The sequence below is a fragment of the Eublepharis macularius genome, chromosome 15, assembly GCF_028583425.1.
Source record: "Eublepharis macularius isolate TG4126 chromosome 15, MPM_Emac_v1.0, whole genome shotgun sequence".
Lineage (NCBI taxonomy): Eukaryota > Metazoa > Chordata > Lepidosauria > Squamata > Eublepharidae > Eublepharis > Eublepharis macularius.
In genome coordinates this window covers 46,469,985-46,491,209 of record NC_072804.1, presented here as the reverse complement: position 1 = coordinate 46,491,209, position 21,225 = coordinate 46,469,985, and the positions used below count along the sequence as shown (strand labels likewise).

At 44.6% G+C, this 21,225-nt stretch overlaps 2 protein-coding genes across 2 annotated transcripts; one reads left to right on the top strand and one right to left on the bottom strand.

Moving 5' to 3' along the window:
* The first annotated feature begins 370 nt into the window (after positions 1-370).
* PSMC4 (proteasome 26S subunit, ATPase 4) lies at positions 371-13,592 on the top strand. Its single transcript, XM_054999268.1, has 11 exons — positions 371-473; positions 2,369-2,467; positions 5,980-6,166; positions 6,259-6,405; positions 7,386-7,495; positions 8,715-8,808; positions 9,107-9,274; positions 9,529-9,605; positions 11,579-11,747; positions 12,215-12,270; positions 13,355-13,592. Exons 1-11 carry the CDS (start codon positions 438-440, stop codon positions 13,466-13,468), a joined length of 1,257 nt encoding a protein of 418 aa, XP_054855243.1. The 5' UTR covers positions 371-437; the 3' UTR covers positions 13,469-13,592.
* Positions 13,593-14,522: 930 nt separating this feature from the next.
* On the bottom strand, positions 14,523-21,010 carry LOC129342941 (sialic acid-binding Ig-like lectin 14; the record flags this gene model as incomplete). The annotated part of the gene is made up of 5 exons (XM_054998898.1): positions 14,523-15,385; positions 16,524-16,775; positions 17,422-17,472; positions 18,317-18,610; positions 20,893-21,010. Coding segments are annotated over 5 exons (717 nt in total), but the record flags the coding sequence as incomplete, so codon positions are not given.
* Between the last annotated feature and the right edge of the window lie 215 nt (positions 21,011-21,225).

Here is a 21,225-nt window from a genome sequence, read left to right as displayed (position 1 = left end):
ACCACAGCTGAAGATTCAATCATGGGTGGGTTGCAAGCGCAGATGGAAGGAAATGGTAAAATAAGGCTCCAGCATGGACTGCGAGGGTGTAAGACTATAATTCCAGATGTTGCAAAAATAGCAAGGTATAAAACAGGAGTACGATTGCATCTGAAAGACGAACATTATTATTCACGCCCAGTTTGTCAGATACTGCAGACCTCCCTATCTCTGGAGTAGGACTCCCAGAGCCCCTTCCTGGCCCTTTCCTTGTCTAAGGACTACAACTCCCATCAGACTCTTGGCCCGTTTCCTGAAGCAGCCGCCCCTACCGCCGGACTAAGTCGCCTTACCTTTCTGAAAACTACAACTCCTATCAGCCTCTTGGCCAGTTTCCGGAAGCCGCTCCCGGAAGCGGTAGGTGGCCGCCTGGCCTGGAGTTGCAGGAAGGGCCAGAAATGGAGGAGATCGGCATCCTGGTGGAGAAAGCGCAGGTGATGCCTCGATGGGGGCGTGCTGGGTCGGAGGCGCCGTGGTGTGGGTGGGGTTCCCGGGTCTCCCCTTGCCTCCCCCGCTGAGGAAGGGAGAGTGAGTTGGAGGGGAGCGGGAGATGCCGAGTCACCGGCTCACTCACCAACCGATGGCGAGCTGACACTCGGCCAGGGGATCGTGAGCGACGTCTAGCTTTCCTTCGCTGATTTCAGCGGGTCCTCCAAAAGGGTTAAATTCTTGAATACTATTTTTTAAAAAAATAAAGGGAGCCTTGTGCATATGGTTGCCAACCTCCAGATGTAGCCTGGAGATCTCCCGGATTTGCAACCGATCTCCAGGCCACAGAGATCAGTTCCTCTGGAGGAAATGGCTGCTTTGGAGGGTGATGTCTATGGGATTATATTCTACCGAGGTCTTGCCCTCCCCAAACTATGCCCTCCCCTAGGCTTCACTTCCAAAATATCTAGGAATTTCTCAACCCAGAGTTGGCAAACGTACTTTACGCTCCTATAAGGCTTGATCCATTTGCTACGGCTCCTGGGTTTACTACTGTTGTTATTACTTTCATTTCTAGCCCCACTCTCTCACTAGGAGCTAAGGCAGATTACAAGTATGGTCTAAAAACAATGCTGGCAGTCAGTCCGTAAGCAGACGCTTAAGGATGTGTCTGTCAGTCAGTCAGCAGATATGTTAACATTTGGATTTAACAACAAAGGTGCCTTGGCCCCAGTGCTTCTTTTATTTTCCCATATCTCCATAATAAAAAGGCTGTGTAGTGAGGCTCCATGTCCAGCAACAGAAGAAGCAAGCTCTGGCCTACAGATAGTTAATATCAGCATAGACAATTCTGCTTTAGCCTTTAAGATCCAGAGTGATGGAGTGGATGGCGTGTCAGACTAGGATCGATTCTGCGTTCTGCCATGGAAGCTTGTTGGGTGATCTTGGGCCAGTCACACACTCTCAGCCTAACCTACCTTGCAGGGTTGATGTGAGGCTAAAATGGAGGAGAGGAGAACAATGTAAACTGCTTTGGCTCCTCAGTGCAGAGAAAGGTGAGACATCAATAAATGTGGTGCTGCAGGACTCTTCAGTGTTAAGGGTTGTGATTCAGTAGTAAAGCCTGAGGTCCCAGATTCAATTCCTGACATCGCCAGATAAAAGGATCACGGATTTGGTGATGTGAGAGGCTGCCTAAGACCTCAGAGACATGCTGCAAGTAGGTAAACACACTGATCAGCTTCCTCAAAGACACTGACTCTTTTTGTAGCAGCCAACGAACACTGAAAACCCTTTGGAGCTTGTGTATTTTGAATTTCAGGGTCTATTTCCTTATCAAGACTATTATTTTGTAATTTCAATACACCACTTAGTTTAGGAGCAAGTCCCATTAAAACTGGTGTGACAGCTTCCAAGTAAACACAAGGATCAGGTTTCCAGGAACTGAAACTAAGACTTGCAGACTGCATGTTAAACTTAAGAGTTATCTGTGTAGTGCATTTTTACCCCACCTTTTCCCCTGGTTGTCTCTTCTTGAATTTTATCTTTATGACAGCCCTGTGAGATATGTAAGGCTGAGAGCTTCATGTCAGAATGTCAGAGCCAGGATTTGAACTCAAGGCTGCCAGATCCTAATTTGTCTAACTGCTACAGAACACTGGCATGTACAGTACACATGCATGCTTTTCCCCTGTCACCCGCTCTCCTCATTGGTGGCCTTGCAAGTTTGCAAGAATTCCTGTGCCCCTCCAGTGCCTTTGTGTTGCTGACTTGGAGTTAGTTCTCCTGCTTTTGATTTTTTTAGCAGCGAAATGCAGTTGCTAGCCTTGAAAGTCTCCCTAGCCAAACACGCATGCCAGAGCTTTCCATTGATCTCTGAGGTCTCCTTTCTTGATCCTAGGATGAAATTCCTGCTCTGAACATTTCCAGGCCACAGACTGGCCTCTCCTTCTTGGTTCCAGAGGCTGAGGATGTGGAGGATCTCTATAGTCGATACAAGGTGAGTTTCTCCGGTTATCTTGTACAGCCTTGGGTGATGGAGGAAGGATCAGCTATTTCGGACTTTCAGTCGTTATCTGATACTTTCTGGGAGCTTCCAGGCGAGCCCCTCATGGCATTGTAAACAAAATAAAAAAGATACCCACTGGTTGGTTGATCACAAGTTCATTGGCGCAGCAGTATTTGACCCTTCTTGCTGGGGAATTTGAAGAACACATCAAAATGTAATTGTGTTTCTGGCCTGTTCCACGTAGAGTCCAGCAACCCCTTTCCCTGTGCCTTGAGGGGTCACCTTGAAGAAAACTTAGGTCTCGGGCAGATTGTGCAGGCCCGCTCTCTCTTTTGTTAAAGTTGTAGGATGTTGCAATTTAGGAGTGGTTCTAAAATGTAGGAACACAACCAAAATGGCGCTCCAAATTCTGTGATCTGAAATGCCTTTTCTTAAGAACGGGCCACTGTGCAGAGAGGCACTTTGCGGCTGCATGGGAAGGGTAGATGGATGGAAGTGTCAAGGAAGGTCACTAAAAGCAAGCACAGAGGTCTTTTCTGGTCTCTGAAGGTTTTGCTGAAGGTTTTTATTTCTGTAAAATACTCATATGCACAGTGCCCAAGGTAGGAAACAGCTATTTAAAAACAATTTTACAAAACAAACTTTACAAACAACTGATGCAAAAACTTCAAAGCCAGTCTAAAACCTTACCACCTACAGCAGGTATTTCCTTTCCTGCCCAGGTTTGAATTCCACCCCCTCCCCATCTTCAGAACATCTTTGTGCTGCAGCTTTGAGCCAGGAAGACAGGGCCCCCCTCCCTCCAGGAGGCTGCTCCAGAGATATGGGGCAGCCACTGAAACTTACAAATTAAAAAAAAAATCAAAATTTGGGAGTTGAACTGACTGCAAAGAATATAGACTTATTCAAAAACAACTATGAAAAACTATGGACTCAGATAGAGAGAGACTTGATCAAATGGAATAGTTTGAACCTGTCATGGTTGGGCAGGATTGCAGCAGTTAAGATGAATGTGTTACCAAGAGTAATGTTTTTGCTACAGACAATACCAATCATCAGAGACTCTAAACAATTTGAAAAATGGCAGAGGAAAATATTAGATTTTGTTTGGGCAGGCAAGAAGCCTCGAGTGAAAGTAAAAGTTTTACAAGATGTAAGGGAAAGAGGCGGAATGCAACTGCCCAACCTGAGACTTTATCATGATGCAATCTGCCTAGTTTGGTTGAAAGAGTGGATGACATTAAAGAACAAGAAACTATTAGCCCTAGAGGGATATAAAATTTTTTTTGGATGGCACGCATACCTATGGCATGACAAAGTAAAGGTCAACTCGATGTTCCTGCACCATTTTATACGGAGAAGTTTATATACAATCTGGAAGAAGTATAGAATTTACCTACAAGAAGGAACCCCCTTGTGGGTGGTTCCATATGAGGTGATAGATCCGAGAGCTGTTGATAACGAACAACAATGTTTAACGTACAAAGAAATAACTAAAACTGAAGTATCTAAACTTAGAATAAAGACGCAAGAGGAACTATCACCTAATTATGACTGGTTCCAGTATAGACAGATTAGAGACATATACAATTCGGACTCTGTAAAGGGGGGCATACGAACAGAGAACTCGGAACTAGAGCAGACCCTTCTTAAAGAAGACAAAAAAAGAATATCCAAGGTATACCAAGTACTGTTGAAATGGTATACCGAGGACGAGACAGTTAAAACACAGATGGTGAAATGGGCTATAAATTTTAATAAAGAAATAACAATGGAGGCATGGGAATACTTGTGGAAAACTACAATGAAGACAACGACATGTACTAATATTAAAGAGAACATTTACAAAATGATATATCGTTGGTACATGACACCAAAGAAGATTGCGCTAGGGAATTCGAACACTTCTAATAAATGCTGGAAATGTAAGAAGCATGAGGGCTCCCTCTATCATATGTGGTGGTCATGTGAGGTAGCTAGGCAGTACTGGGGGGAAATAATAAGAGAAATGAGTGAAATTTTACAGTTTCAAATAAATAAGAACCCAGAACTCCTGCTACTAAACTTGGGAATGGAGGGAATTCCAGCCCATCATAGGACGTTGATATTTTATATGACAGCAGCAGCCAGACTTTTGTATGCGCAAAAATGGAAAGTACAAGAAGTGCCAACTATTGAAGATTGGATCTACAAATTGCTGTACATGGCAGAAATGGACAAGATGACAAGAAAACTGAGAAATCTGGACTCAGGGCAGTTTAACACAGACTGGGAGAAGCTGAAACAATATCTGGAGAAGAAATGGGAGGTGGGAGGAAAACTGTGGCAGTTTGAGAACTACTGAAGTATAATAAAAGTATAATAGAGGGGGGTGACTTTACCGGGGGAGGAAAAGATAAATGTGAATTTATAAGCAGTTAGATTAACAGATTGATATATATATAGATATATATAGGTTAATAGATAGAATATTGATAGAAAATAATTAATGATAAGGTTTAAATATAAGGATTGAGCAACCAACAATATTTTCTTTCTTTGACAAGACTTATATGCACCAAACTGAATGTACAGAAGAGTCAAATTGATTGAATATGTGATGAGCTATATAGAATTACAATAAAAAGATAGAATGAGTAATATATAGAGAATAAGTCAAATTGTTTGATTTAAATGTAAGATTTTTATGGTTTATGATATATAGGTTAATGATATATAGAAATATTTAAAACTGGAAAATGGGATAAATTGTTTATCCAAGATGGAAACAAAGACTTACAGTTTGGGTATATAACAAGAAAAGTAGTTAAGGATGTACTGCTTAATATAATGGAGAATGTATATCTGTTTTAGATAGAGGAATTTAATAGAAGCAAGGGAAAAGGGACAAAGGGTGGGAAAGCTGTTGGAAGTCAACAAAAGGGGGGGAAAGGGAGGGGGTTAGAAATGAAAAATTTGGGGAAAATTGAATGTAATGTAAAAATAACGGATTCTGACCCAATAAAAAATTTTTCAAAAAAAAAAAAATCAAAATTCTATAGGGTTTTGCAGATCCCACGTTCCTTGGGATCAGAGATTTCCAGGTGCCCTGACTTTTGAATGTGTCAGCTATAGATGTAGTGGGGAGGGAACGTTGATGTTCCATGCGCTAGATCTCCCTCTGTGCTTTCTCTTTGGTGGCCCCCACCCTATAGAAGGGTCTGCCTGAGGAGGTCAGGAAAGCTCCCACTCTCCTGGCTTTCCGCTAACTATGCAAAACTGAATTATTCAGGAGGGCTTTCTGCCCGGTTGTATCTCTTTCATTGAATGTCCTAACTGTTGTTCATTATTGTACTTGGTTCAGTGAATGTCCTAGCTGTCGATTACATTATATTTTCACTTGTACTGTGTAATCCACTTTGGATTTCAGTGAGAAAAGAGGACTATAAATCATCATAATAATAGTAATAATAAATAAGAAGCAGAAGTGGCGGGTGAAGGATGCCGCTGTGTCTCCCCTATAGAAACTGCAGCAGGAGCTGGAGTTCTTGGAAGTTCAAGAGGAGTACATCAAAGACGAGCAGAAGAATCTGAAGAAAGAGTTCTTGCACGCCCAGGAGGAAGTGAAACGCATCCAGAGTATCCCTCTGGTCATTGGTCAGTTCCTGGAGGCCGTGGATCAGAACACAGCCATTGTGGGCTCCACCACAGGTATGTTCTCTCCCTGATGCGCATCCCTAAGGAAGCCAACTGGCTTCTCTCTCTCAAGCCCTATCTTAACTTCTTTCGCATCTTCTTCATAGGCTCCAATTATTACGTCCGGATATTAAGCACCATCGACCGGGAGCTGCTCAAGCCCAATGCCTCGGTGGCGCTGCACAAGCACAGCAATGCTTTGGTGGACGTGCTGCCTCCAGAGGCTGACAGCAGCATTATGATGCTCACTTCGGGTAGGAGAATCTTCCTATATTAGCCAGAGGGTCTGAGTGCCGCTCAAAGGCTGTGGCTAGGTAAGCAGATAGATCAAGATGGGTAGCCATGTTGGTCTGTCTGTAGCAGTAGAAAAGAGCAACAGTCCAGTAGGGGGAAAAAAGGTAAAGGTGCAAGCACTGAGTCATTACTGACCCATGGGGGGCCGTCGCATTATGTTTTCGTGGCAGACTTTTTACGGAGTGGTTTGCCATTGCCTTCCCCAGTCATTTACACTTTACCCTCCAGGAATCTGGGTACTCATTTTACCGACCTCGGAAGGATGGAAGGCTGAGTCAGCCTTGAGCTGGCTACCTGAACCCGGCTTCTGCCAGGATCGAATTCAGGTCATGAGCAGAGCTTGGGCTGCAGTACTGCAGCTTACCACTCTGCGCCACGGGGATCAGATAATACCTATAAAGCTAACAAAATTTGTGGTAGGGTATGAGCTTTCGTGAGTCACTGCTTCAGATACCGGGTAAGCAATTCAGGTTGGAGGAAGGAGAAACATCTGCTTTGCTTCTTTATGGCATGCGGAGGGCGAAAAGATTGTTCTGCAGCTTGGATCCAGAATAAATTTTTCCACTAAGTGTTCACACTCATCCCCTTCCTGTTGTAGACCTCCAATTTGCTCCTAGTGTCATTCTTGAAGGCCGGGTGCAGCATTTTAGAGAGATCGGTGGACTGCACGAGGAAGCGGGAAAGTCCTCCTTCCACAGACGGAAGTGCCTTCTATTAGTGGAAAGTTTAGCCTGGCTCCAGGCTCGTGTCTTTAAAAGAGGGTGGCACATTACACCTGTGTTGGGGGCTGTTTGTGTTGCTGGGACGGCTTCGTTGTCTGTCCCATTCCTGGGTGTGAGGAAGGAGACCCGGCAGACCCGAAGTTTCCATGCCACAGTTTGGGGGGTGACACCTTCTCTGATTGAGGTAACATTTCAGTTTCTTTTTAAATTCTCTTCAGATCAGAAACCAGATGTGATGTATGCTGATATCGGGGGGATGGATATTCAGAAGCAGGAAGTCAGGGAAGCTGTGGAACTGCCCCTCACTCATTTTGAACTCTACAAACAGGTATTTTATTCCAACTTCTAATCTCAAATCTTTTCTGTACGGGGCTTTTTCATCGCTTCTGGCCCCATACTGCAGCAATTTCTCTCCAGACTTCTGCGCACACAGTCAAAATACCTTGAATCAGTCTCCAAACTGTTTCTCAGACTTTTTTGTGTTCCGTACAGAGAAAGTCTATATCTTTCCCTGCTTTTGTGCAGCTTTTGTTGCTGCACTCATCCCCTGATGTTTTTTCCCCAACGAAGTCAACCCGGGGGCTTTTTTGAAGTGCAGAATGCTTTCTTTGGTGTGATATTTGGCCCTGCCTTTCGCCATCCCCTTTATTCTCCTGCATCCTGAGTGGTTGAACAGCACCCAATCTATTTTTTTTTCCTGAATTCAAAAAAAAATACGGCAAGGTTGCAATATTGGTGTCATTAAAAAATTAAAAATCCCTTTTGTAAGTTTCCTCAGCAATCAACTGAGGAAATTGACCGGTCCTCAGCAGATCCAGTAAGGAAAGGAGGGGATGGACTGAGGAAACTGATGAGTCCTCAAAGCCTGCAGCAGAAATGGGGCATTTTTCTAGTGCAGAAATAAAAACTAGGCACCACTCCGGTTAAAGAATCGAAGCAGAATCGGTGAATAAAGTGGATCCGATCCACATGGGTTGAATACACAGAAAGCCCAATGTAAAGTTCCCCATGCGGAAGAAAGAATCAGGATGCTTACCTGCGCTGTGCATAAAATAGTTAATGTGTGGAGTATTGCTTTAGAAAGCTCCTAGTAGCTTCTTTTGAGGCCCTTGCTGATCAGGTCTGGCCTGGTTAGCTTTGAAGATCCGGTCATAGTACTCTTCCAACTTTTTACCTTTAAGGAATGTTGAGCTTACTTATTTTTATTCTAAAACATTTCTAGGCCACCTTTCCACCCAAATAGGGTCTCCAAGGCAGCAAACTTCAAACATTCCAACATTTTAAAAATTTAAAATAAATTATGTATCCATAATTCAATAGAAACATGCAAATAGGCATGAACCTAAAAACCAGGATGGAAGCCAAAAAAACCGTTATTGGAGGCATGCTGATCAGAACAAAAAAGTCTTCATCTGCTGGTGGAGTTGTCCGCCAGAGAACTCTTGTGTGTTGCAAAAGATTTTAGTGCATCTTTGTTGCATTCATACCAATGGCCACGATCCTAAAACAGCCTCTTTCACTATTTCCTCACCTTATGCTCCTTTTAGATTGGCATCGACCCTCCACGGGGTGTACTAATGTATGGACCCCCTGGCTGTGGAAAGACCATGTTGGCCAAAGCCGTGGCCCATCACACTACAGGTGAGTGGGGTGTCAGAAAGGGATATCCAACATGAACCTCAGAAAGGTGCAAGGGGGATCCCTAGGATATGCGCAGTTCTACGTGCAAGCACATGTTGCAAGCCTGTCTAAAGGTGTGGTATAGCCTTGTTCCTTTTTTCCAGCCAAGTAAAAGCTAAAGAGGAAGCTATTTGAAATGAGTAAGGACAGCATCTGCCCATGCAAGAAATCTGTCAGTGCTAGGTCTCTTTGGGTGAACAAGGCAGATAATCCATCGTTTGCTCATGTAGCAAACCTTATCCTTCTTTCTTCTGTCCAGCTGCCTTCATTCGGGTGGTGGGATCCGAGTTCGTGCAGAAGTACCTGGGTGAGGGGCCACGCATGGTACGGGACGTTTTCCGCCTGGCCAAAGAAAACGCCCCAGCCATCATCTTCATTGATGAGATTGACGCCATTGCTACCAAGCGCTTTGATGCACAGACAGGCGGTGAGTTGGTAACAAGAAGGGGATATGGGGCCTCTTGGGCAAAGGTGGGTAAGGCTAGAGGTTGGAGAGAAGCAATTAGGGGTGTGCAGGTTAAAAATTGTTTTAATTCCATGTCTGGAATGGCATGTTTGTTGTTATCTTCATATATTGGGAGTACTGTTATTGGAAAGTTTTTCTGGAAATATTGGAACAATGCTCTTGATACTTTGTAAAAAGATAAGCGTGCCCTTCCCATTTTGTCGGTCTTTCTGCAGCGGACAGGGAGGTTCAGCGCATCTTGCTAGAGCTGCTCAACCAGATGGATGGCTTTGACCAGAACGTGAATGTCAAGGTATGGGTCTTGGGATCAGGGAGAGGGTTCCTTTCAGCAACTTAAGATCTGAGCTGCAAGTATTCTCTGCTCAAACAAAAGTGTTTCTGCTGTCTTTGGAAGAGGAAGCTTGAGGTACCTAACCCTAAGTCCTTGGATTTTTGGAACATTTTAAAATTCTGGCTTCGTCAAGTGTTCTGTAGCGGGCATGAAGATAGTTTCAGGTGCGAAGCCATGTTGGTCTGCAGTAGAAGAGCAGGATTCGGGTCTAGTAGCATCTTAAAAACCAACTCGGTTTCCAGGGTATGAGATTTTTAGGAGTCAAAGCTCCCTTCTTCTGATACATTTAGAAGTGGAAGTATGTAGAGTTTTATCCAGTCGGAAAGTGGGAGGGGTATTTAAGACTTCCTGTTGGGAATCAAGTTTCATTACCAGCAAGCTGGTAAGCATCACCCAGAAGTGCTTTAATTGTTGGCTTAGAGCAGGGATCCCCAACATGGTGCCCGTGGGCGCTGTTCTGCCTGCCAATACCTTTCCTGATGTTTTTAGGAAGTGGGTGGGACCAGGCGGGGCTTTTGACAAGCAAGGCTTTTGAATGGCTATTGGAGATTTGATTGGCTGTGCAGACTTTTTAAAACGTTGCTTTGGCAGCAGCTGCCATCACAGCACAAGGATTTTCACTGTGACTGAAGATAAGCTGTGGCAGCCATTTTCTGGCTACACCCACCATACTGTGTCACAGTTCCAATGGTGCCCGCAGGGTCACAAATGTTGGGGACCCCTGGCTTAGAGGGTATATACTTCTCAGTACAGTGGAGTGGCGTGGTGATGGCTGGATGTCTTAGGGACTGACAAATTAATAGGATTTGGAGAGAGGAGAGTCAGACTGGGTGATCGTATTGCACCAGCTGCATTGGTTACCAGTAGAGTACCGAATTAAATTCAAGGTTTCGGTATTAACCTATAAAGCCCTATGTGGACTGGGACCTGCATATCTTCGGGACCGCCTCTCCCCATATGTGCCCCAGAGGACACTTCAGTCTATGATAAACAGCTACTAATGATCCCTGGCCCCAAGGAGGCCCGCCTAGTGTCGACCAGAGCCAGGGCCTTTTCAGTCCTGGCTCCAGCCTGGTGGAACGCTCTGTCTAATGAGACCAGGGCCCGGCAGGATTTGTTATCATTCCGCTGGGCCTGTAAGATGGAGCTGTTCCACCAGGCGTTTGGCTGATGCTGGGTAGGGCCCCTGCCAACCGAAATAGGGTAGAACGGGGGCCCCCTATTAGAACATCCACCTCCAAAAAAGAAGTCTCCTTCCTCTTTAATTATTTTTCAGTACAGTTGGAAATGACTTAATGAGCCGTTTGCGCTGCTTGTGTTTGTTTTTAAATATTTATATTGTATTTATTATGTTTTAAATTGTGCTTGTAATTTTAATGTCTATAAATTTGATCTGCCCTGAGCCTGCTAATGCGAGGAGGGCAGAATACAAATTTAAACAAATAAAATAAATGATGGGGGGAAATTTGGCCACTTGAGGGATTCATGAAGCAATATATAGTCCATCTTCTCTTTCTTTACGTGATTTCTTCAGATCCTACCTTTTTCATGGAGGCTTTTCATGGTGTACATAAGAGTCCCAAGAGGTCTCTTGTCCAGGCACTGTCCACATGTACAAGGAACTCCAAAGCAGAGTTACTCCAGTCTAAGCCCATTGATTTCAAAGGGCTTAGACTGGTGTAACTCTGCTTAGGATTTCACTGTTAGCCCTGCTTGGCTGTCCCTCAACGAGCCCCACTCTGTTGTAAAAGGGTCTAGCAAGTGGTAGAGTTCTCCACTGGACATGCCCGCATCCATCGTTCATCTGAATCAATCATTAATGTGTGCTTCAATCAGGAGCTCCAGTAGAGGGTAGGGAAGAACTTCTCTGGGGAGCTTGGAACAAGAGTTCATTGAACTTGGGCCCTGGTTTTTCTTCTCCGGTTCTGCTACAGGTGATAATGGCCACAAACCGAGCGGACACACTTGACCCTGCTCTGCTCCGACCAGGCCGCCTGGACCGTAAAATCGAGTTTCCTTTGCCAGACCGGCGCCAGAAACGATTGATCTTCTCCACCATCACCAGCAAGATGAACCTGTCCGAGGAGGTGGACTTGGAAGATTGTATCCTTCGTTTCAGAACAGTCTCGCAATATTCGAGGAGGGCAGCTTGGTCAGTGGGGACTCTTTTGTCCCTTCTGTCCAGCAGAGCCTGGTCACTTTCTTTTCCCGTCATTGGAGCCACACAGTGTTTCTTGCCCAGCCCAATGCCTACTGTTGCAAAAACAGATGAGTGCTAAGCCTTCGACATCATTGTACAACCCTCCCCAGCCCATTTGCTCCTGGAGGATGCTGTCACTGTAGGGGTTCTGAGTCAGTTGACTTGGGTGATCTGATCTGTTAGGAAGGCAAGAAATGCTGTAGGAGAAGGATATGGGCTGTAGTGGCTGTTCTCAGGGGCTTTGTCCAAAAAAGACCAGCTTCCTACCAAAGGTTGTTTCCTAGTTTGTGTAGATCAAGCGTTACCTCTTCTCGGAGTGGGTCCAAGTGAGTTCTTCTCCCCAGCCACTTTCCTTCACTCCTCCTTCCAGATGTCGCCCGGCCAGATAAGATCTCAGGTGCTGACATCAACTCCATCTGCCAGGAGGTTAGTACCATGTGATGTCACACAAAGCTAACTTGGAAGATGGATGGCTAGAAGTGTTGGGCCCCCTTTTGGTAATTCTTAATAAGGTTCACTCCTTTGCAGCTTGGTAGCCTTCCGAGCTGGATAAAAGAAGATATACTCCGGAAAGAGACAGCAGAAAAGGGCAAAGGATTTGTCTTGTCTATATGGATGTGGGGGCATTATGGCCACATTCAGCTGTCACATGACAGACACTGTGATCCCACAGACTGGGAGCCTAGCCTACCTTACAGGGTTGCTGTGAGAGTAAAATGGAACAGGGGTGACAAATTTATACCACCCCAACCTTCCTGGAGGAAGAACATGGTGAAAATGCACAAAGAAATGAATACTTAACACTGACATAGAGCTTCTAAATGTTCAAAGGTTATCACGTACAGCCTCAGCATAATTTTTCAAATGAAGGGAAGGGGGAGCTACTGAGGTGGTGCTAAAGGCAAAGACTGAACTGGGGACTCCACGTGTCAGGCTCCTTGCTCACAATTTGCTGTGTCCCAAGTCAATTTGCCTGGAGGATCTGATCCGTTAGGAAGACAGGAGATACTATAATAGAGGGTTTGGGGCAGTGGTGGCTGTTCTTAGGGGCTTTGTCCGAAAAAGACCAGCTTCCTACCAAAGGTTGCTTCCTAGTTTGTGTAGGTCAGGCGTTGCCCCTTCTTGGAGTGACTCCATATGAATTGGAGTTGGCAACCCTGCAGTTGCAGAGCTTTATGTCACAGGGCACGACTTGAACCTGACTCCCCCAGATTCTAGTCTGACACTTAAACGGCTACACCATACTAGGAGCCTCTGCATTCCTTGTACTGCAGGGGTTAGAGTGCTTGGTTATGAGCCAAAAGATCTGGGTTTCAACCCCTCACCCTGCCCAAAAGCCCTATTGGGCCGGTGGTCCTCTCTCAGCTTCCTTTTTGAGGAAGAGGGATGTCAATGGAGAGATGGTTGTTTTCTCCTTGTAACTCTCCCCTGTGTAAATTTCTCAGTTGAAACACTCCCTCTCCCACCAAACGGCTGTCATCTGAGTTTTCACCCCCTTCTGTCACCTTAGGCTGGAATGCTGGCTGTACGGGAGAACCGCTACATCGTCTTGGCCAAGGACTTCGAGAAGGCCTACAAGACCGTTATCAAGAAGGACGAACAGGAACACGAGTTCTACAAATAAAAATTGGGGAAAGCCGAATGGAGTTGGGTGGTTGTCTCAATCCTTGGGGGGCGGGTGGGTTATTTTGCGTCTCTTTGGTGTTTCAAAGTATGAACTAAGCTTATGAATAAATAGTTACCCACAACGTTGGATGCTTCCTCCTTTGATGGCGTAGCACATAACCCCCCTGCCCACCTCCCGGATATTCCATAACTGATTTCCATGTAGATTTTTGGGCGGCAAGGTATTAAATGGGTTAAGTTTTCTCAGCGGCGTTTTTATTGAAGCTCACTTGAGACATCACAGATATTCTGCTCGGAAGGCCGTAAAGTGGTGTTAGGCAAACATCAAGAGGAAAGGCCTTTTCTAGGTGAAACTCAAGACCATATTTCATATTTGGAGACAGCATCATGGAAAAGAGGAGAATTATTTTCTTTATGGTGCCTGTATGTTTTCCACCATGGGACAAATAATTCTCCTGGGGAGAACAATTCAAATTGTGAAAAGATCATAGGGGAGAAATAGTTAAACTTCTGTCCCTTTGCTATGCCACTTTCTCCAGGCTGAATTAGAGACATTTGCAACTGTAAAATAAGATTTAAAATAGGTGGGGGGAACCATTCACATGGCATCTAGTTAGGCTATTAAAATACTAATTTTGACCTGAATGGCATGAGCCTAAATATTTTAGAAGCTACCTTCTCTCTTTCCTGTATTTTTACAACTGTTAGGATGAATGTAAAGTGTGTATTGTCTGTGCACTACAAAAGGAGGAGGAGCTCTTTTGCTAGATTCCCTGCAATGGGAGGACTTCTTGGAAATCTATCTGAGTGGTATAGTTTTTGGAAGAACTATACAACTTTTCTCTCTGGACGGTAGGCCTGGTACCTTTTGGTGTCTTTCAAAATACGAAGCAGTAAGAAAAGACAGACTCAGTGTTTTAACTGAAACATACTACAGCGGTTTAATGAAGCACTTTGCAGATACATTATACGTTTCAATGATTATTCATTTCAATAATAAGAGTTCATTTTAGGCATAGCTGCCTAAAGCACAACATTGGCAGATTGATAATGAAGGGTTATATTTCTTTAAATGGCAAATGCTGTTGTCTAGTTCTGCTATTAATGAAGCCTTTCAGGGAAACATCACAAAAAGGAACACGAGAGATAACGGAGCTAGAATAAAATAGCAAAGGAGAGGATGTTGCATCTTTGGCCTTCTGAATGAATGAGTCAGGGCCATGCTCTTGGTGCGAAGGGTTCAGCTTAGTCTACAGTGGGTCATTTCTACCAGACCTAGTGATGTAGCTGCCATTGAGGCTTTACTGAACCACTGCAGTATGTGTTGACTCAAGAGTTGCCGATCTCCAGATTTCTTAGCATTACAACTAATCAGATGACGGCAGTAAGTTCCAATGGAGAAAATGGCTGCTTTGGAGGGTGGGCTCTATGGCATTAGACCTATCTGAGGTCCCTCCTCTTCCCAAACTCTCCCCTGCCTAGGCACCACTCCCAAATTTCTAGGAATTTCTCTACTCAAAGTTAGCAATCCTAGGTGACCCTGGAACTGGTATGGTCTCCAAAGATCTTGCATTCTGTGTGTTTATTCCACTTTGCATGCCCAGCAATGCATCCGCCAAGAAGCACCCTGTTGCTGCCACAGAGTGTGTGTGAGTGAACCACCAGAGAAAGTGAAGGGTCTTACTGACCCTGAAGTCCTTGCCCTAGAGGGTTTACAGTCCATATTAGGCAGTTTAAGATAGGTATAGGGGAAGGGCAAGAGATTTAACTTGGAAGAGATAGTGCATGAAAACATGGCCTTGGATATCCGTGGGTGCTCCATGAAAAGGGAGAATGGTTGTGCTGTTGGTGCACTGGGCCTTTTCCAGGCTTTAGGGCCCTGCCGTTGGATGGTAGTGATCTTCCCCCAAAGTTTCTAAAAGGAGACAAAAAAGCCAACATTTAGATGTCTAATGAGAAACCAAAAAAGGAGTGGAAAGGTGAAGGGATACAAATGGGGCAGAAAGAGATGACAATCCACCAGAATATGTCTTTATCACAGCTGAAAACTGAGGGTGAACTTCACTGCTGTCTTGCAAGTTCTCTAGATGCTCAATCTCCCTCTCTGGAGCCATTTTCTTTGTATGCATATTTTCGGGGGTGGGGGGAGTCTTTGCTTTGGTAAAAGGTAAAGTTAGTCCCCTGTGCAAGCACAGGGTCATTACTGACCCATGGGGGGATGCAATGTTTACCAGCCTTGGAAGGATAGAAGGCTGAGTCAATCTTGAGCTGGTTATCTGAACCCAGCTTCCGCCAGGATCGAACTCAAGTCATGAGCTGAGCTTGGGTTGCAGTACTGCAGCTTACCACTCTGTACCACGGGGCTGTGTGGAGCAGAGCACTTTGCTTTGAGGAAGTACTAAATCTAACCTCCTCGATGTCCCCCTGCAGCAAAGAGTTCCATGGTTAAATCCAGTCCTGCAGGCTCGTGTGCCAAATCCTAATATACACTCCAACTCAGCACTTTCATTGCAGCAAGGAATACAAGTAAGAGTCCCAATAATTCCTGCTGTCCCCTACGGTGGACACCAATAATTACCACCCTGTTTGCCCTGAGAAGATCAGTAGGGCTTCAGTGTTCAGCACTGACAATGGCAAAACTCAACAACAACAACAACAACATTAGATTTATATACCACCCTTCAGGGCAACTTAACACCCACTCAGATCAGTTTACAAAGTATGTTATTATTCCCCACAACAATCACCCTGTGAGGTGGGTGGGGTTGAGAGAGCTCTGATAGAGCTGTGACTGACCCAAGGTCACCCAGTGGAGGAGTGGGGAATCAAACTCGGTTCTCCAGATCAGAGTCCTGCAGCTCTTAACCACTACACCAAACTGGCTCTCAGGCCCACTCAACTAGGGCTGCCCCACTGCGTTCCTGTTCTGGGGAGGGGGGGCTTGTGGGTCTGTGTTTAAAAACTACAAATCAATTAAAAATGGTGTCAGCAGACACAGGTTAAAAACCCAGGGAAGCCTGGTCCTCAGGGAAACCCTATTTTGTCTCACTTACATGATATTTGGAGGTGGAAGCTTTCCTTAGTGTGACCTTCTATGTTCCTGGCTGTACAGATGTATGGAGCTGCATCCTCCAATGCTATTTTTGAAAGTGTCAGTTTATTATTATATATGAAGAGACGAGTTGCCGGGAATCTCAGCTTCCAGACAGCAGTGCTCTTGGGGTTGCCGTCAGCATCACAGTGAACCACAAGAGAGTCGCCTTCCCGTGCAACTATTTGGGAGATGTTTGTGAAGTACCGCACCTCTGCAAGATTCCAAAGGGACAAGTAGTTACCTACAATGGTCCTTAAACTTTAGTAACCTGCCCACCTAGTTTCTCCTCCTCAACAAATAACAGTGAATATGCAAACTCCCCCAGGTGTAACAAAGCACAAGAAGAGTCTACTTGTCAGGGTTGCTCAAAAGAAGGCGGACGAACTGGGTTATGCGGGTGCACAATTCTCTGAAATTGGTTGCTATTACGCCTGTTTTACAGATGGGCAACAGAGGCTGAGAGGGTATGAATTGGACAAGAGCAGAGAAAAGGGTCAATCACAGAGGAAGGAACTAAATGCAGCTCTCTTCAAACCCAAATATGTAACACTCCAGAAACAACAACTCATCCATGGAAAAGTCAGAGAAAGCGTTTGTAGAACATTCATTGAAAACATTTGTATGCTTCCTTTCCACCCGAACAGGGTCCCCAAGGCAGCGAACATTAAAATTTTGAAACAATTCAAAACATTTTAAACAAATTTAAAATAGTGTAAAAATACACAAATATACAACACCAAAAACAGGGAGGAGGGCCGATAACGGTTATTGGCATTTGTGGAGTGCAGGTTAAGCAGCCACCTTTATTGCAGTTGTCTGTGTGATTGTGCAGTGGCGCGAGCATATTGAAAACTTACCTCCGTTGGAGCGTTCAAGTTGCCCGCTGAACTCTATTTTCTTGGGTGGATCTGTAATACAAAGATAAGCATCGATGGAAAAATGCAGCAGAGAATCTGATCTGAGGATACCCCTCCTCAACCAGGAATGTAAAAAAAAATCATGCTTGGTAAATTATCTCGCCATCCCCAGACAGGCTTTTGCTTCACTGTCCATACATTGCTCTATCACTTTGTAGCAGAGCATTCAAGACCTAGGCTCAGTCCCTGCCACCTCCATTTAAAGGCTCTGGGAAAGCAGATGAGTGTTGGGAATGGCATTTCTGTGCCTGAGAACTTGGAGGGCCACAGCCAGCCAGCACAGAGAATGTTGACCTGGGTGGACTAATCGGCTGACTTGATCAAGAAGATACAAGTTAGTCATTAGGGTTGCCAGACTCCACGTGGGGCCTGGAGATCTCCTGGAATTACAACTGATCTCCAGGCGACAGAGATCAGTTCCCCTGGAGAAAATGGCTGTTTAGAGAGTGGACTCTATAGCATTATACCATTTTATGACTCTTCTCCTCCCCAAACCCCACCCTCTCCAGGCCTCATCCCCCAAATCTCCAGGAATTTCCCATCCTGGACTTGGTAACCCTATTAGTCACATCTAAACATTTGTTAGTTTGGGCCTTATACTACCTATTCTATTGGGGGAGTAAGACCAAAGTTTGCCTCCCATTTATTTGAGAGGGGAAAATGCTTCAGCTATCAAGAGTTTTGGGGAGTACCTTTATAAACAGTTTAACTAGGATTCCCTTAATCTCCCTTCCTGTCAAACTCCACCCAGTCCAGCTGACCCAGCTTTTTAGATCAACACTGGTACACAGGAACACCCAAAGGGGCGGGGCCTGGGATCTGGTGAGCCACTCACAGAAGACGATGAGCGTGACTGTCCTCTCGACTGTTACACGGCTGTCCCCTCTGAAATAGGTGGCTTTGCAGGTGATGTTTTGGAGATGGTCTGATGCTGTCGGTGTGAAGTCTACATGACTCTCCACCCCATTGCGGCTCACATGCTGAGTGATTTCTCCTCTGGATCTCTCGGAAAAGCCTGTCCAGGTGATTATGGGTTGTCTAGAGGAAGGGGACCATTGAGCTGTACAAGTGATGCTCGCTTCGTGTCCTGCCCTAAGCAATCCCGAAAAGGTTATATCTGGTATTTTTTCTGAAAAGGAAGCAGTCAAGGGTATAACTACCATTCCAGCACAGCATTTCCTCCCTTCCAGCTCCCTTCATCTCAGATCAACCAGAACCACAAGGCAGATTTCACCCACTCCTAGAATATTGAGTCCTTCTCCACACTTTATAAGGGTTCAAAGACAGCAGAACCACAAGTGACAAAAGGCACAGATTGGACACTTGTCAGCTTCCCTCAAGTTTTGATGGGAAATGTAGGCATCCTGGTCTTGCAGCTTGGCTCTCTGACTGCTGTCCAATGGACTTTTCAACTGTCACTTGTCCAACATTCCGGCAAGCTGCCTACATTTCCCATCAAAACATGAGGGAAGCTGGCAAGTGTCCAACCTGTGCCTTTTGTCACTTGTGGTTCTGCTCAGAGTGATCAGAAACCTGATCGGAAAGCAGCCACCAGCATGCTAAATGGAGAGCCACTGGGCTAACATAATTCCAACCTCAGGGACCTCCACTGGAACTCAGTAGTTCCCAGGCCCAATTCAGAGCATTGCTTGTGACTTTCATACCCTAAATAGCTGGGGAGCAACTTACCACCTTCTCCCTTTCATCCTACTCAGAAACTGAGATGGTTTTCAGAAGACCTTCTCTCTGCCCACCACCCCATCCCAATCGTAAAGAAGACCCATAGATATGCAACAGTGGCAGGTTAGGGCTGTAGGTTACTTTCTGACAGTGCTTCCTCTGATCATGGAGGCTCTCTTTAGTCATCATGCCTCGTAGCCCATTGATTGAAAGTTCCTCCATGAATTGGTTGAAGCCCTTTTTAAAGCCATCTACATGAGTGGACATCACTATATCCACTGTTCAGGATTCAGGGAAGAGGATTGCATATTCAAATGTTCTGCCATGGTCAAAACTCCTGGAAAGCTAGTATATTAGGGGGGAAAGTTCTAGCTCACCAAGTAATCTCCCTGAATTGCTGGATTTCTCTATGCAGGGAGGTTTTTTTTTAACATGGGAAAGACAATCAGACTTTTCATTCTTCTCCTGTACAGGAACAGTTCTAAGAAAGTTGGACAGTCATTTTTTAATGTGTTAATGAATGTAAGAGAAGTGCACTGCAGTCAAAGGCATTATCCAGTGATCTGATTACAGAAGGAGCATTTATTTAGAATAGTGGTTAAGTGGTTGGGCTGCAAATCAGCACTCCGAAGGTTCGAATCCCACTACTGCCATGAGCTCAGTAGGTGGCCTTGGGTAAGCCACCCCTCTCAGCCCCAGCTCCCCAGCTGTATTGTGGGGATGATAATGACACTGACTTTGTTCACAGCTCTGAGTGGGGCACTAACCTGTCTAGAAGAGCAGTATATTATTGTTGTTGTTGTTCTTGTTATTTAGTTAAGGCCCTACTTTATAGCATATGGTAAATCCAGCTTTGCCTTTCACTACAGACCAAAATTGGATCCTCTTGTTCTTACTCCATGTGCCCATCTTGAAAGATACAATCTGAGTAAGTGAATCTTATTAAGCTGCAAAATGACGACGAGCAAATTATTCCACCAGAAGTATCACAAAATGCACAATACTAGAAAGAAGATTTAGGCAAAACCTTTTAGCAAGATTTTTAACATTTTTTTAGAATTTTTAAAAAGTGCACAGTGCAAAAAGTGCTGAAGTAGCAACAAATACAATGAATATAATAAATACAATATATATATATATAAATAATATATATATATATATAATCACATCCTAAAGTCCTAAATCCACATCATTATAAATATAATACAACATAATACAGCAATCCAACAGGTGAAGAAGGAATCCAATAGTCACAGGTAAGTCACAGGTAAGTTCACAGTCTAAACTTGTATGTTAATCTTGTTTTTCAGTTTCTCTTTAGTGACTTATCAAAAGTATAATGAATAGAAGAGATGATCATATCAGTTCAATGGATGCTGGGATGGCTGGATTTGCCAGCTTGTAGTCTCCCGTTTGGTATTCCACTTTTTCACTCACCATAAATAATTTTACCTCCAAAACATAATGAATATATTTTTATCAACAAGTTGTTGTGCAACCCGATGGAGCAGAGCCATAAAAAAAAAAAGAGTTAAAAATCTTGCTAAAAAGTTTTGCCTAAATCTTCTTTCCAGCATTGTACATTTTGTGATACTTCTGGTGGAGTTTCCCTTTATGGTTTGGTTCTACTTTGGTTCCGGAGGTGCCCTCCTTTTGTTTAGGTTTAGGAGGAAAATTATTCTAGGCAGGGACTGCAACAAATAGCAGGGCACCCTCCTTTCTGGCACTCACCTGTCACGATCACAGATACTTTTTCTTCTTCCGCCAAGTAGCTGTATCTTAATCGGCGGCCTTTCTCTATTCTGAAGTGGTAAACTGCCTGGTCATCCACCTCAGCTTTATTGATGGTGAGGGAACAGTCACCACTGTTCAGGAGTGGCTCTGACACTTCAAAACGACGCCGAACACTAGGATCTATCTCATTAATTCTCTCTGGATTATTGGTGGCCACCAAACGATGCCTGCGTCGGCCGTTTTCCACATACCAATACCCATACAATTTAGCATGTGGGTCATCATGTGAAGTGTCGTAAGTGAACTTGCACAGGATGTAGGCAGCGTGCC

What these genes read in the sequence shown, in the direction of transcription:
- PSMC4 (XM_054999268.1), top strand. Translation starts at nt 438, where the DNA reads ATGGAGGAGATCGGCATCCTGGTGGAGAAAGCGCAG. An exon ending in TCCTGGTGGAGAAAGCGCAG is followed by an intron (nt 474 to 2,368) that starts GTGATGCCTCGA and finishes TCTTGATCCTAG; the next exon opens with GATGAAATTCCTGCTCTGAA. An exon ending in CATTGTGGGCTCCACCACAG is followed by an intron (nt 6,167 to 6,258) that starts GTATGTTCTCTC and finishes TCTTCTTCATAG; the next exon opens with GCTCCAATTATTACGTCCGG.